This window comes from Orbicella franksi, chromosome 9 (assembly GCF_964199315.1).
Source record: "Orbicella franksi chromosome 9, jaOrbFran1.1, whole genome shotgun sequence".
NCBI classification, from domain to species: domain Eukaryota; kingdom Metazoa; phylum Cnidaria; class Anthozoa; order Scleractinia; family Merulinidae; genus Orbicella; species Orbicella franksi.
This window is the reverse complement of record NC_138153.1, coordinates 13464818-13482148: the sequence shown is the minus strand read 5'-3', so window position 1 is coordinate 13482148 and position 17331 is coordinate 13464818. Positions and strand designations below refer to the sequence as shown.

The window sequence follows — 17331 nt, the reverse complement described above, 5'->3', positions numbered from 1 at the left end:
CATGGCACTAAGTGGGCTCCGTACCTGGGACTGTTGGTTGTCTCTCTCTGCAAAGCCCGCCTCTTGGTAGTACTCACGCACTGATTGGTGGACCAATGCGGATGTCTTCTCTTACAGATGAAACCTTTCTACCCCATCCAAGGGCCATAGTGACAAAAACAACTCTCCATTTATTTGCTCTCTGGGCCAAAAAGTCGCCTCAAAATTGTATCTTTCATTCTTACTGTCTCTGGAGCATAAAACTGCTCAAATAATCAATTTTCAGGTATAAAAGGTCCCTCTTCTGGGCCATGTTGCTTTTCTTTAAGGATGTTTGCAAACAGCTTATAAGCCTTTTGAGGCAGATGAATTAATGTTAATGGTAATTAGTACCGTATTCCAGTAGAGATGTGGCAACTGGTCGCAGAATGTTAACATAACCTTCATAATCATTTCCCTTCCTGAGTACATTGGCAAAACAGATTACCAAGTTTAGGGAAGCAAGTACGCGAAGTTCCTTTAATCAGGTCTGAAGTCATTTCCTCTAAAAGTGAGAAATAATTAAGCTTTGAAGGTTTGGTACCAAAAGGACAGCCATATGGCCATTCTCAATCTTAAAACTCTTTGCGAGGCACTGTGTACCAAAATCCCATAAGTTAGGAATTCAATTACATGCCTCACTAAATAAGGATATAGTAATAGGATTAGGGATAAAATTAATGACGATGGTGATCATATTATAAACAATCATAAACTTTCATAGAGTTACTTAACCCATTGACTCCCAGAGCTTTTTGCCAAAAACGCATTTTTTGGACATTTTGGAGATTTTCAGGCTAGATATGGGCCAAATTAGCTCCAATCTACTCAAAAATGCATTTGGAACATGACAGCATGCTTTTCTTTCCACTAGCATTGCGTTTTATGACATGTTTGCTCGGGCATGCACAGAAATCAAAATTTCCAGATAGTTTTTGGACGAGAAAGTGACCTACGTCTTTAGGCTTTTCGGTTTTTTTTAAAATTTTTTTCTCGCCTCTCCTTTTTCTCCTTTTGTTATCTTTTTGCTGCAGTGATTGACCTTCTACTGGGCTTGCTTCCAGTTCAAAAAAGTCTGAGAAAGCATCATTAAGACGGGCAATTTTTACCCTGGAGTAGAAACGTGTAGTGACAGGAAATTTTGCTCCGAGTTTTTCACTCCAATTTCTGAGGATTTTCATGCATATTTCAGGCTCCATTGAGCCAATCACTCTGATCTGGGTATCATTGGAAACATCTTTTCTTCCTGCGGAAGTTTAGTATAGATGATGCCAACTTTGGTCAAAGGTGATGACGTCAGAAGTGGAACAAATGCCAAGGCTCGTCACGGGCAGTTATGGGCAGTGCGGGAGTCAATGGGTTAATTACTACTTCCCAACCTTGTTTTCCATAATGAACAAGTTTCTATTACACCTCTACAAGCCTTTGAACCTGAGATCCCTCCCAGAGAATAGATATCTTACAGATTGAAGTGAAGCTACAATCGGCGACATAATTAGTTCAGACATTGTCTTTCAATAGTACTTTTAGTGCGCCAAATAACATGACTCTTTTTACCATACAATAAACTGTGAAAAAGACCCTGCTCCCCCTTTCAATGTTGCTTGTTTGTGGCTCAAGTTCACAGCAGTTGCCACACAACGTTGTTTGGGGGTGAGGGGGTTGAAAGGAGAAGCTAGGAGGGCAAAAAGGGATCACAGTGACGAAATAGGGGATTAAAAGTGTGAATGTGTCAATAATTTTGTTGCCAACTGTAGGTCATACAAAAATGATTTCAACTAGGTTTGTTTTTACATTCCCTTTTCTCCATATTTCATTGTCATAAAATAAAAAACAAAGGGAAATAAACACAAACTTGGGTAAAATCATTCTAACACTGATCTTTATTTTGACCTACAACATATACACTTATTTCAGTATACAACATTCATCTAAGGATTGAGACCACGGAAAATGATTCCAGAAAGAAGTTCAGGCACCATGAACTTTACGAAAAACAAGTGCACTGTTATCCATTATTCGAAGACAAAACTGCTCAATGAATTCCATTGGGACAATCAGGATACCCTTGCTTGTGTAAAGCGGCCTTCACATGGCAAACTAAAGTTGGCAAACTCAAGTTGGTGTGTGTGAACGGCACAAAAACAGTCGGTAAATATGTTGGCAAACCGTTGGCGACAAATAGAACTTGTCTTTATTCTCGCCAACTTTTTTACCACCTTTTTCGTGTTAGTAGACTTGTTTGTGACATGTGAACGATTGGTAAACGTGTTGTTGACTGTTGACCAATCAAAACACGGGCTCTATTCACGTGATTTATCTACGTGACACTTCACAAAATGGCGGACGCAATTCAAGATAAACATGAGGCCACTTTTGAATTTATTGAAGACGTTCACAATTGTCGGGCTGTGTGGGGCGTTTCATCTGTAGTCTACAAAGATACCTAAAAACAAACAAAAAAAAATGGAGGAGCTAGCGGACAAGCTGGGTTTCGTCCAAACCTTTCTTTTTCTCCACTGCTTTCTGTGTCTTTTCTTCTCTTCTGTTTCACTGTTCTACGTGAGTGCCACTGCACTAAGTGGGCCATGTTGTAAATTACCGTGTGTTGTGATTTGATGCGAGTTTGAAGTGTGAAGGTACGAGTTTGCCAACTTTTTGAAAAACTTTTTGGAAAAACGCAATCAGGGCTAAACGTAAAGCCAATAACAAATACCTGAAAAATAAAACCGCTGAAAATTGGGAATTACGGCGCATTGCAAGGGACGAGGCAACTAAACAAAGAAGAATAGCAATTAAATCTTTCTGGGGTAAAAAGTCAGAGGATCTTAAGAACAATCCCAAGGCGTTTTTCAATACTTTTAAGCCTTTCTTAGGCTCCAAGGGCTGTGCAGAAAAAAACGATATCCACTTGAACGTTAACGGTACCACGATCACTGATCAACAACAAGTGGCTGAGGAACTGGTGGAGTATTTCGCTACCGTTGCAGACGGTATTGGAGGCCAAGCGGCTGATCTAAGATCTATTGACGACTTTACGAAGCACTCTTCTGTTCAAAGGATACAACAAGAACACAGGAGTTCTGAAGGAGCTCTAGAAATCAAACCAGTCACGCAGAAAGAAGTCCTTCGGGTCCTCGAATCACTTGACGTGAACAAAGCCACTGGTAACGATGGTATCCCAACAAAGGTCTTAAAATCTGGCGCTGAGGAGTTATCAAGTTCTTTGACTACTCTGTTCAACTCCTGTATAAACAAAAGTGTATGGCCTACTGAGTGGAAGAGTGGAGATTGGGTTCCAATACATAAAAAGGATGACAAAATGGTGAGAGAAAATTACAGGCCAATCACACTGTTACCATCCGCAAGTAAAGTCCTAGAGAAACTAGTAGGGGTGCAAGTGAACTTCTGCTTCCATGATCGTATATATCTGCATTCTTCCGCCTATCGTAAAGCGCATAGTTGCGAAACAACACTGATCAATTTAGTAGAAAACTGGAGACTTGCTAGGGATCAAGGAAAAGTAGTCAGTATATTATCAACAGACATGTCTAAGGCGTTTGATTCTCTCCACCCACCGCTACTATTGAGCAAGTTTCGGGCATACGGTTTTCGAGAGAATACCGTACAACTGCTAAATAGCTACCTCACAGACCGGAAATATCGAGTTAAGATCAGTCGGCACGTCAGTTCGAGTCGACTGGTAAACCGCGGCTGTCCACAAGGCTCCGCCCTTGGCCCGCTGCTATGGAACATTTTTCAAAATGATCTACCCTATGGCCTCAATGCGAAATTGTCGATGTACGCAGATGATCACCAAATTTATCATATCGGGGACGACCAGAGAGCCGTTACATCGCAACTCAAGGAAAGTGCTAATTTTGCTACAAATTGATACGGCTCAAATCTCTTAGCCGGGAATATCAAGAAGTACCAAGCCATGAACATTGGCTTTAGTCAGAGCAATGGTAACATCCATGTAAACAGAGAGGAAATCAAGACCACGGATAATCTTCAGCTTTTAGGCGTGACACTAGACTCCGATCTTAGTTTCTCCGACCACATAAATCTTAGCTGTAAAAAAGCTAGTCAAAGAATAGGCGTTTTAATGAGATTAAGAAACCTAATTCCTACGCAGTCAAAACTAACATTGTTCAAATGCGCCATTTTACCCTACGTTACCTACTGTCACTTAGTATGGCACTTTTGTAAAGCTAGCGATACTAGAAAACTGGAGAGAATACAAGAAAGAGGCCTCAGAGCAGTTTTTAAGGACAACAGCTCAAGCTATAATCAACTGCTCGCGAGGGCCGGTCTGGCCACATTACTTAATAGACGACTTCAAGACCTCTCTACTTTGATGTATAAAGTTAAACATAAGTTATGCCCCTATTATCTCTGTGATTTTTTCAGCAATAACCCTAGTATGTATAACTTAAGACAATCTGACTTTACAATGCCAAGGTTTAACTTGGTGAAATATGGTAAGCACTCGATCAGATATCTAGGACCCAAATTGTGGTCGAAATTACCAAAGAGCATGAGAGAGGCCACATCTCTCAGCACTTTTAAGACGAACATCAGAAATCTCAACAATCTTGATGCATTACTAGATGATGGCTGCAGAGGCTGTCCCCTCTGCTCCTCCTAAAGAACTTTTTTAAGTGTGTATTATTGTATTATAAAATCCACTGTACATAGTCCCATAACATCTTTTATCTTGGATTTAAATTTTACTATTGTAAATAGCTATAGGTTTTTTTTTTGTTTTTTTTTAGTATTTTCTTCTAATTTAACTCGTTTTTGTTATGTCCCCGTATTAGTAGGGGAGTTTTTCCCCAGCTAGGTGGTTGATGACATTCTTAATAAAGTTTCTATCTATCTATCTATCAAACCAGAACTGACCATTTGCCTGTTGGACAGTTTATGCACAAATGATATTGCACTGCTTCTCATCAATAGACAAAGAGTCCATAAATGTCTGCACTCTCTCATCAGAGCAAAGATATCTGCATACTCTGTTAGGGTGTACAAGGTTACATTTTCTACAGATTCATACCTTTCAACATTGTTATTATCAGCTATATGTTTTAAGCTACTAGAGACTCTGGCAAAGCTTGGGGATACACTTCCTGAAGTCCTTCACGTCCTTCATTGCACTAGCATCAGAAGATGAATGCCCGGGTTCAAAATTAACTGGCTTTACGGGGTCCTTCTCAGTTTTTCCAAACTCAGTTTTTACAGTTTTCAAAACTTGGAAAGGAATAGCAAACTTGTTGTTTCCACAACGGTAGTAACTGCAGAATACAAGAGATTAAGTTGTCTTAGTAGCTGGCTACACGGTACGCAGTGAGTGACATATACAAGAGAGGAAGTTGTCTTAGTAGCTGGCTACGCTGTACGCGGTACGCAGTGAGCACTGAGGTGCAGGATTGCAGAATACCAAAATATCAAATTAACTGAGATTTTGAGATTTTGAGATTTTGATATTATCGTGATAACTATATCAAAATATCAAATTAACTGTGACATTTTGAGATTTTGAGACGTTCATATTATCATAATAATATTTTGAAATTATCAAATGATTTTGATATATCAAAATATCAAATTAACTGTGAGATTCCAAGATTTTGCGATGTAGATATTATCATGATATTTTGATATTATAACTGAGATTTTGAGACGTTGATATTATCATGATGTTATTTTGATATTATCAGATAATTGTTGATAAATCTTTTGTATGCCATCTCACGGTGATATTTTGATATATCAAAATATCAAACTAACTGTGAGATTCCGAGATTTTGCAATGTTGATATTATCATGATGCTATTTTGATATTATCAAATGATTGTTGATATATCTTTTGTATGCCATCTCACGGTAATATTTTGATATAATGATGATATTTTGATATATCAAATATCAAATTAACTGTAAGATTTTGAGAATTTGAGACGTTGATATTATCATGATACTATTTTGATATTATCAAATGATTGTTGATGTATCTTTTGTATGCCAACTCACGGTAATATTTTGATATTATCATGATATTTTGATATATCAGAATATCAAATTAACTGTGAGATTTTGAGAATTTCAGACATTGATATTATTATGATATTATTTGATATTATCAAATGATTGTTGCTGTATCTTTGGTTTGCCATCTCACAGTGATTTTGATATTATCATGATATTTGATATAAAAACCATAATTATCACAAATGTGTGCTGCCTCGTTCTTTAAGGGCTTGATGTATGATCCTCGTTCTTTAAGCGTGGGAAGCATAACTCACGTTCTTTAAGCCTGTGATATTTTTGACATTATCATGATATTTGATAAAAACCATAATCATCACAAATGTGTGCTGCCCGTTGTTTAAGTGCCTGGTGTATGATCTTCCTTCTTTAAGCGTGTGGAGCATAACTCATGTTCTTTAAGCGTGTGGCGCTAGAAATGCGATCACAAATGTGTGTAAAATCCTCGTTCTTGAAGATTGTCACGCTAGAAATGTGATTACAAACGTGTGTTTAATTGTAAAATTAAACGAAACTTACCTAAGTTGAAGTTTGATTGAGATTCTACGAAGTCATTGGTCTGGAGCTAGGGAGTCAGGTGAGATATGCGTGCGAAACCAGAACGGTCACACTTTAAAGGCGAATGATCAGGACTGTTGTAAATCAGTAGGGTGGGTAGCCCAGATGTGAGGGCACCTGACTCCCTAGCTCCAGACCAATGACTTCGTAGAATCTCAATCAAACTTCAACTTAGGTAAGTTTCGTTTAATTTTACAATTCTACTTCGTCATTGGTCAATGTCGCTAAGGAGTCACGTGAGACTTTAAAGCGTCATGATCATGAGCAAAACCATGAACATCAATCTATTTAATGCAATATAGATGACAACAGGGTGCTGTAACAAGGTACACACCACATCAAAATGTCATGTCTCTTCAAGTAACCTTACAGTAACAGTAACAATATGGTAAACAATTCTGGTTGAAACAGCTGTGTAAAAAGCATTTAACGGTGACTATGCAGCAGTTCATGTCCGAAGTTTGCGGCAGTGTCTTGGATAGGCTTATCATAAAACCGAGCAAAGGTGCTCACACTACTCCAACCTGCCGCAGACAAGATAGTGTCAATAGGGACCTGTTTCCCTTTTGCAGCTGATGTGGCGGCTGCTCTTGTGCTATGTGCTTTATATACACTAGTGTCAATTCCTGCTTTGGCCATGACATTCTTGATCCAGCGAGCGATAGTGTCAGTTGACACAGGCTTGTGAGGCTTCTGATAGCCAATCAGCAACTGGTCAGTTTCTCCTTGTAAGTGAGATGTTCTATCGATATAGGCGTGCAAATGTTGTACAACACACAGGTTCCAGTCAGCCTCGTATGCCAAAAACTCAATTCGACCTAGGTGCTTGCCCGGCCGAGTGGTCTTCAGTGGTGTTTCAATGGTAAATACACATGTGTTTGCAGTTAAATTCATTGAGGTCAGATTAAGCGCCTTCAGCGTCTGTACTCTCTGGCCAGACAAGAGGGCAAGCAACATGGTAAGCTTCCAGGACAGATCTCTCAGACTTAAATCCACTCCAAGAGTCCAGGTGGCAAGTACCTTTAGGACAGAGTTGACATCCCATATTTCTTTGTATCGTGGGAGGGAAGGCCTACTTTCGAAAACGCCTTTCACAAACCTGGTAACGAGCGGATGGCTGCCAAAATGAACACTCCCAGGAAGCACAATAATAGAGGACAGGGCACTACGTGCAGTGTTAACACAGCTGTATCCAACACCAGTAGCAAAGAGATCTCCAAGGAAATTTATGCCATCCTGTAAAGTGGCCTGAAGGGGATTAATTTTCCGTCGACAGCAGAATGATTCCCACTTCTTGTAGTAAGTTTGGTACTGGGTTGTGGTGCCCGGTCTCCAGGACTGCATAATGATTCTGGAAGCTGCTGTCGAAATTCCTTGGCTTTCAAGGGATCTCCAGACAAGTGGCACATCAGCAGCTCCAGTTTTGGATACAGAGGGTGAGTCTTTTCTGGACTGCTCGGAAGAAACAGCAGTTTCTTTCTTTTGGGTAGTAGTACTGGATTGTCGATCAGCATTCTCATCAAGACAGGCCACCACGTTTGGGTTGGCCATTTTGGCACAATGATAATTCCTTGAACTTTCTCCTGTTGGAACTTCTGCAATACTCTGGAGATAAGAGAAAATGGAGGGAACATGTAAGGCACATATTGCTTCCATGATAAATGAAATGCATCAATTGCCACAGCCCCTGGGTCAGGATGCCAGGATACATAGGGCTGAAGCTGGTGGTTTATTCTGGAAGCAAATAAGTCAATGTTGGGCTCAACCTTTGCTGCATTGATGCAGTCCCTGAAAATAGTTCTGTCTAGTGTCCACTCAAGTTGCGAGTGAGACCATCTAGATTGTCTATCAGCTTCCACATTCTCTACACCAGGGATATGGACAGCTGTCAGCCAAATATTTCTTTGGGCACACCATAACCAAATTTCTTTGGCTAGGTCATTTCTTTTTTCAGAGCTACTAGTACCCATATGGTTAATATCAGACAGGGCAGTCATATTATCCACCATGACCTTCACATGCTGCCCATTAATGATAGGTGAAAAAGATTTAAGAGCCAAGTATATGGCTAGGAGCTCTAAATAGTTTATGTGGTTTCTGGCTTCCTCTGCAGTCCAATGTCCACCTGTACTGGTATCGTTTAGGGCGCAGCCCCAGCCAGTGGATGAGGCATCAGTTGACATGACAACAGTAGGCTCACCATGACTAATGACATTGTAACTGGCTTCAAGGTGTGTGTTCCACAATAATTCTGTACCAGCTTTGTCTGATACTACCATACAAGCATCATAATCACCCTTGCTATATCTTAAAGCAAGAGTTTTCTCCCTCTCTAACTGACGGAAATAGAGCGGGCCATACATGACACCTGGGAAACTAGATACCATATACCCAAGGGCCCTTGAAACCTCCCATATAGTGGTTTCTTTGGCCTTGATAAGCTTGGTACAAATTGATTTGAGCTTGTCGACTTTTTCATTGGTCAAATAAATTTTCATCTGGACTGAGTCCAAGACAAACCCCCAAAATAATAAGTTTTGTGAAGGGATAAAAACTGACTTTTGAGGGTGAAAAATGAAACCCAATGAGAGGAACATTTTCACAGTGTCTAGAACATTAGCTAGGCATTCTTCATAACTTCCACCTTGTAGGTACGAGTCATCAATATACGGTGAGTTTATATGCCCAAGTTGTCTCAAAACAGAGTAGGCTGGCTTCATTAGTTTAGTAAACTTCCTTGGGCAGAAAGCTAAACCATTAGGAAAACAGGTAAACTGATACAATTTGCCACCCCATTCAAACTTAAGGTACTTCTGGTCTGAAACCGCAATAGGTACGCAGTAATATGTATCCTTGAGGTCAACAGAGGCCATATAGCAGTTAGGGGTAATAAGACTTATTACACTTTGAAGGGTATCCATTTTAAAGTGGTTGTATTGCACATGCTTATTCAGGTTTTTAAGGTTCAGGATCATTCGGTGAGAGCCATCTTTTTTGGGTCGCACAAAAACAGAAGAGATAAACTCCCCTGGTTCATGACTGGTTTCAACAACAACTGCCTTCTGAAGCAAGCTTGCAACCTCTTTGGAAATAATAGCATTTTCTTCTACACTAAAACATTTCACTGCAGGGGGGCGTGTTTGGCAAGGCTTAGTGTCAAATTCAATGTATTGTCCTGACACCATTTGAAGAATCTCAGTGTCTGAGGTGATTCTTTGCCAACAATGGACAAATTGTGCCAGCCTACCGCTTTTGAAGCAACTTGTTTGGGCAACAAGGTAAGCTATGAGTGTAGGAATAAAGCCTTCAAATTGGGTTACCTGTAACATGTGGAGCTTGGACATGATGTCATCGGCAGTATTTATTTCTTGCTGGTTTCCTCCTTTTTCTTCCAGGTTTTCCGGGGCTTCCACCTGGACTGGAAATGGCCCTTGCCTAAAAAAGGCTGGTCCTGTTTCTGGCGATAAGGAGGTTTGGTGAAAGATTTATTAGTGCTATTGTGCACTGCCATGTGACTAATTCGGTTTGAGGCTCGAATTGCAGTAAGCTGCGACTGAAGCTCGTCACCAAATAACAAGTTGGTAACCGGCGTTTGCGAAGAACACAGCGAGCCGTATTCCTTGTTAAGGTTGGGTTTGATAGCTTCCCGTCTACGAAGCGAGAGCTCGTAATTGGTGTGACCCAACAGGGCAATGGCATCAATTTGTGCTGTGACTAAGGCGCCTGTGTCGAGCTTGCCACTTTGCGTGCCCTGGCCTCGAAAATCCATGAGCTTCTGGGTTGATTGAGCAATAATGGCTCCAACCTTTACTATCATGTTCTGAATAGCGGACAATCTGAGGTCCTGCTTTTTCCCATGATGGGTTAATTTTCCTCAAATCTCTGGGTTCACTTTGGGGGCAACAAGCTTCTCGCAGTTTTCAGGGCGAGCGTATTTCTCGACCGTCTCTTTGACCTTGTTCTCACTCAGGTTCGAAGCCCATCTCTTATTGATAATATCTGCAAGTTGCTTGGATGTTGGGCTGCTCACCTTGTCATCTTTTGAGAAGTCAAGGGCCAATTTCTTTAAAAGATCGTCTTCGCCTTCATTGTTGCAGGAGTCCTGCGTTTTGGCGGACGACGTTTTGGCGCCTTCGGAGTCATTCTCAGCGCTGGTTGCAAGAAGCTTTTGAACGTCCGAATCATCGCTTTCACCGCCAGTTTCAACAGCATCACCGGCATCAACTCTAGGTTTCTTTGTTTCCCCATTTAAAGGGTCTAAAGTCCCAGAGTGAGCGTCTCGCTTCGCTGGACGCTGCTTCGACAAAGCAGCGAAAGCTTCGCCCATGGCGGACAATGAACCCGCCATGTGATCCATGTTTCGATCCAAATTAGTGAGTACTCTCAATAGCAAGTCGCTATTGTCGAGTGTAGGATCCTCTAGAAGGTCGTCTTCGACTTCCTCGGTGGGATTTTCCTTCGGTATTTCGTCAGGATCTTCTGGATGGTTTGTTTTCGCCATGATAAATATTTCTACGTGCAACTACTCTAAAGTTCGCTTGCAAGTGACCGCTCTGGTTTCGCGTGCATATCTCACGTGACTCCTTAGCGACATTGACCAATGACGAAGTAGAATTAGTAGCACACGATGAAAGAGATTTGCTGACGATAAGAAAGTCGTCTAAAAGGTGAAGAATCCCCGCTATATTTAGTTTGAAGTGAGCTATCCATTCAAGAGCAGAGCTGAAACATTCGAATATTTTGCAGGAACTGGATAGCCCCATGGCAAGGTTTCGATCAACATAAAATTTATCGTGCCAGCAAATCCCAAGCAAATTGTAATCAGAAGGGCTGACCGCAATCAATCGAAGAGCATGTTTGATATCAGTTTTCGCTAGCGCACAGCCCCTACCTGTGCGCCGAACTAACCTAATCGCGTCATCGATATTAGCATAATGAACACTAGACGCAATTTTTGGAATATGAGAATTGATGAAGTGCCCTTCTTGAAAAGACAAGTGATGAATTAGGCGGAATTCCCCGGGTAACTTTTTAGGAATTAATCGTAACGGAGAGATGTGAAACACTGAAAACGGCCGAGTATCAAATGGACCCACTATTCTGCCCAGCTGGATCTCTTTGTCAAGTTTGTTGTCAACGGCCTTAGGATTGGTAATGGCGGATAAAAGATTTTTAGATGAAAAATTCTGACGAGGTCCAACATAATCAATGGAAAAACCAAAATGAAAGCCGTTGAGTAGGTATTGCTGAGAGCGAGCGGGGTATCCCTTGAGGTACAACTAATTTATCAACTTTAATTGGTGTTGATAGTGGATGAGACAGGGCGGGATGCAGCGGTGGATTTGTTAGATACAAATGGTCCTGCTGATCAGGACACATTTTTATGCGGATCTGATTGCTGTCGGCTGGGAAACGTGCAGTGGTTCGCGGGATGTTGAGTCCCACATTTGAAACATTCGCGTTTGAAGTTGCAGCCTGAACACTTGCCCCCCCGGTGAAATTTCCAGCAGAATCCAGACGGAAAGGGCTGCCTAGAATTTTTTTGGTGCGATTCCCTAGGAAACTGCAGGGGCCGTTCTGTTCATGTGGTGCGCCTGCAACCACAATTCCCAGTGAAGAGTTTTTTGTCGCAAGAAGCGGAAATTTTCATAATAATAGCGCGAGTGAGCGTTCTTAGCGGCCAGATCCCGCACTGTCTCGCTATGTTTCATTAAGGCGGGTGCGTCGTTCGGAAACCGCACAGTATAAATCGCTACAAAGGTTTGAAAGGCTGTGATCCATTAAACTACCGTGGCTATACATTTCGGTTTTTGTGCTGGCTCTAGACTTATGACCGGCCGATCCGCGGATGGCGACGCCTGGACAACAAAATTGTACTTCAAATCATTCGCATATGACCTCTGTAACAGTGTCCCAAAATCAACATATTCGTTTGCCCAAATTTTTGACTGAATTTTTTCAGGGATTCGAGAGGCCAGGGGAACAGCCATCTGTTTATGCACGAGCTCGGGCTTAAACCGAAGAAAGGGGGAGTAACCGTGACCTAAAATAAGCTGGGGGCGTGATCAACTGATCCACCCTGGATGACAATGAAAGCAATGACAGTGAAATGGATCTCAGAGCGCATAAAATGGCACCCCTGTAACTCCCATAGAGAGCATATTGACCCTTATGATTAAGGTGGATTCCATCCCTACAAAGTACGGAAGCATTAGGCTTACGAAGCCCTTTGTGGCACCAAAAAGTAGGGTTACCTAACTGGACCTTACATTCAAGAAAGTCTGTAAATTTAGGAACTAAGTTCTGCATGAAGTATGTTGATCAAAAATTATAAATTCATTGACAGAAATTTTTCGCAATAACTACCATGCCAATAGCCGACGCAAAGATGACTTGTTTGAAAGTTATGTCATTCTATAACAATGCACCACTGATCTAAAACCTTTGGTGAGTGAGTCAACAACACGTCAGGACCTGTACAGCTGAGAAGGGAAAATATGAACTAGAGTTAGGTGAATGAACTGGCCTGTCAAAGTTAGAGGTAAGTTTGAAGAGTGTTTATATGAGTAAAGTCAAGCTTAGAGAGAGTGTATATGGCTAAAAGGGTCATGTCTACGTTTTTTGGCTATCTGTTTGATCGAAACAAATCTTTAAGAAAAACGGGGTCATGTACATCTTCCACTCAGTACCCCACGTCCTTTCCCCTCTGATATGAATATTTATCTGCACTTGTAAGCATAAATTAACGTGTAACAGTGACGTGGGGTTTAAGACATCAAGCAAGTAAATTGTTCGCTCAGTTTTAGCAAGATGTCTTCCGATCATCATCTCCCGCTAAAGCAGTTTTTCCTTAATTTCTTAATGGTCTTTCTGGTTGTTCAAACCAGCCAAGGTATGAAATACTGACGTTCCTCATTTTTTGTTTTTCGGTTCTCCCTCCTCTTTGTGTATAAAACGTAACTGCAAAGGGCTATAGTTGTAGAATTGAAATTTGAGTGAACTAATAATAATAGGGCGTACAAATACGAAAAGTGCACAAGATAGGTTTCTCAGTGAAATATGGAGGTTCTTCTTCCAAGTGTACATTTTGGAAATATGTTTTGCTCCCTTTTTTCTGTTTCTTTTTTCCATTGTTATTCCTTTCTTCCCTTCTCCAATTTTTATTTCTTTGTTTTTGTCTTCCCTCTCCCCTCTTCCCTCTTGCCTCTTCCCTCTTCCCCTTCCTCTTTCCCTCTCCCTTCTCCCCCTTGCCTCTTGCCTCTTCCCTCCCTCTTCCCACTTGCCTCTTTCTTCCTCCCTCTTCCCTCCTCCCTCCTCCCTCTTCCCTCCTCCCTCTTCCCTCCTCCCTCCTCCCTATTCCCTCCTCCCTCCTCCCTTCTCCCTCTTCCCCCTTCTCTCTTCCCTCCTCCCTCCTGCCTCTCTCCTTCTCCCTCTTCTCCCTTCTCTCTTCCCTCTTTCCTCTTTTCTCTTCCTCCTGTCCTCTTCCCTCTTCCCCCCTTCCCTTTTCCCTTCTTTCCTCTTCCCTCTTCCCCCTTCTGTCTTCTCTCTTCCCTTTTCCCTCTTCTCTCTTCCCTCTTCCCTCTTCGTGCTTTCCTCTTCTCTCTTCCCTCTTCCACATTTCCCCAAAATTTGTCATTTGCGTGTTTTGCTACGTTTGAGTGAAACAAACTTCACCAGATTTTAAATGTTGTTTCCATTTCACCTAAGCATTTGACCTACGCTTTTTTGAGTTTTTCTTTAGTCTTTGCCTTGTTTTTTCGCTGATTTTAAGTTTCGTTGGCTTTTCCTATAGTCCAAAACGAATGTTCCTCTAGTATCGACTGTTCCTCGTTTTTGTGTTCCTATTGACCATAAGAGGACCAGATTTTTTACAAGGTAGGAACAAAACGTTCACACTAGTGTAAAAGAACATTTCATTCCAAGTTTCCAACTGTAAATGGTACAGATTGTTCTCAAATTGATAAATTAGGACTTTTTTGTTCTGGGTTCCTATCTGTGCATGGAAAACATTTCCGAAATTGATAAATTAGGACTGTTTTGTTCCTAGGTCCCCTCTGTAAATGGAACACATTGTTCCCAAATTGGTCGTTTGGGACTGTTTTGTTCCGTGTTCCTATCTGTAAATAGAACACACTGTTCCCAAATTGGTCATTTAGGACTGTTTTGTTCCGAGTTCCTATCTGTAAATGGAACACGTTGTTCCCAAATTGGTCATTTAGGACTGTTTTGTTCCGAGTTTCTATCTGTTGATGGAACACGTTGTTCCCAAATTGGTAAATTAGGACTGTTTTGTTCCGAGTTCCTCTCTGTAAACGGAACAATTCGTTCCCAAATTGGTAAATTAGGACTGTTTTGTTCCGAATTATCATATGCCAATGGAACACATCGTTCCTAAATTGATATTTTTAGGACCGCTTTGTTCCGAATTCCCATCTTTGAATGGAACACTTTGTTCCCAAATTGGCCATTTATTACCAAATTTTAGGACTGTTTTGTTCCGAGTTCCTATCTGTAAATGGAACATATTGTCCCCAAATTGGTCATTTGGGAACAGATTTCGGGTCATTTTTTTACGCATTCTGATTTTGTTCCCAAATTAAGGTGTCCTTTGTGAATAAGGCAAACAATAGGGTGCACTCAGACCTGCTTGGGCAAGGTTGGTTGCATCTCACTGTCATGAAGTTTGCACAATAGTAATGAGGGCGGGCAAGTAAGGGCATGACTTGGCAAATACAAACATATATGCAGTTCCTTTATTAGTCATCGACTCCTTGGTTAAGGTTCAGATTTAAAGGAGATCGTGTTGCCCAAATGCTCTTCAAAAGGCAAAATGAGCAAGAAGTGCAAAGTCGATTGGTTGGATATCGATGTAGCATAACCCAAACCAAAACAGCTTCACTTGGAAAAGGAAGAAACCGACAGCTTGTATCACTGCCCAATACAAGAGTGTGACCACGATGGATTTCAAAGTCAAAGAGGGTGCAGAAAACATGTTAATACCAAGCAAAGTTGGTTCTTTTATTTCGATGAAAAGCCCAATTTGAAAGAAATCACAGATTTGCTAAAGGTAGCAAGAAATGTTTCAATGGTGAACACAATTCAAGATCAGACAATTGAGACTACAAAACATGCCAGAACGTTACCTCCCTCATTTTCCTTGTCGTGTGACATTGGCGAAGTATTCCCGAGATTTAGATTTTGTTGTGAAGAGGAGGAGGAGTTGACTTTTGACGTGGTGGACTTTAGTCTGTGTTCTCCAAATTTGTTGTTGAAGTTTATCGACTTCTTACAAGACAAATGCAAGCTTGGACATGGTGGGAGTTTAGGCTACATAGATGTCATTTCTGAAATGATTGTCTTCAGAAAACTTCATGGCGCGCCGGAGGCAGTTCCTCGAAAGTTCTCTGCAACAGAGTTGTACCACAAAAGAGCGCAAAAGACGGTTGCAAAAATGATGAGATTGCAGTGGATGCAAGATTTTGACATTGAGACACTGGAAGCAAGAGGCCACTGGGCAACAATGGAGGAGCTGTTGGAGGTGGTGAAATTTCATCTGCCTTGTACGAAAATACCGTGAAGATTTGCAAATTGAGTCCAGCTCAAGTTAACCCTTTAGACTTGACATTTGCCACGAAATTCGTTGCCGTGTATCTGTTCATCAAAGTGAAAGGGTCACGTCCCATGACTTATCAAAATTTGACGGTGGACATGATTGCCACAGCTAAGGAAAAAGGTGGATTCATTGATCAGAAAACGTTCAAGACTGCTGGAAAGTATGGATTTGATTCTTTGATTCTGACCGATGCAAACATGCAAGTTCTCAATGGCTACATCTCGTACGTCAGACCTTTGCTTAAACCCCAATGCGATTTTGTTCTCGTCAACAGAAATGGAGGTCGACATGGTAAATTGGGGGAGATCTTGAGCAAACTGGGGTTTGATTCAATTGGAAAGTACATCCATCTCACGCGTTATCGCCAAATTGTTGAAACGCAGAGCCTGAATGAGCTCACTAGCGAGAAGCAGAGGATTTTGTCGGAGGACCAAAAACACAGCTCTGCTGTTGCCAAAGATCACTATCAAAAGCAACGATCCCGTGAAGTTGCTTTGAAGGGTCTCAAGTGCCTACAAAAACTTCAAGGTGCCAATGGTTCAGAAGTGGACGAGGACGTCCATGCAAGACTCAGAGATTCAACTTCCGACGCCAGGCCTTCAGTTGAAAGAGTGCAAAATATCAGCTCCTCCCCCAAAAAGGACTCCCTACCTAAAAGAAACTTGCGCTCTTAGAGGAACATTCGTCATGTTTTGAAATTCACAAAAGAGGAGGACAATTTTCTAAAGGAAGGGATAACTAAGCACGGATTTGGACAGTGGACTGCTATTTTTAGAGATGATGATTTCCAATTTCAAGATGGAAGAACAGCGGACTCCCTAAAGAAAAGGGCTGGAATGAAAATGGCCCTAGCTTAAGGTGGATCGAAACAGTTTAAACATCTCCATCGTGACATATCTTTGGTATTGGATCTCAATTACACCAGAATTGATCAGGAAAACAACATTGAGTACACATCTCTAAACAAAAACCAAAACAATGATAAATTCAGATAGCCATGGTCTCAACATTGGATGCCATGGCAACGGGGAAAGAGGTTAAAGAGACCCTATTTCGATCCACCTTAACAAACTTTAATAAATGAGATAAGA

General features: G+C 41.3%; 1 protein-coding gene across 1 annotated transcript in view; it reads right to left on the bottom strand.

Moving 5' to 3' along the window:
- Nucleotides 1–10444, bottom strand: part of LOC145497354 (uncharacterized) — a 41876-nt gene extending 31432 nt beyond the window's left edge. Inside the window, exons 1-3 of the mRNA XM_081477174.1 lie at nt 10195–10444; nt 8337–10084; nt 6556–8232 (exon numbers count right to left, since the gene is read on the bottom strand). Of these exons, the coding sequence (XP_081333300.1) occupies nt 7054–8232; nt 8337–10084; nt 10195–10444 (3177 nt within the window). The 3' untranslated portion in view covers nt 6556–7053. The remainder of the gene's footprint in view (nt 1–6555; nt 8233–8336; nt 10085–10194) is intronic.
- Between the last annotated feature and the right edge of the window lie 6887 nt (nt 10445–17331).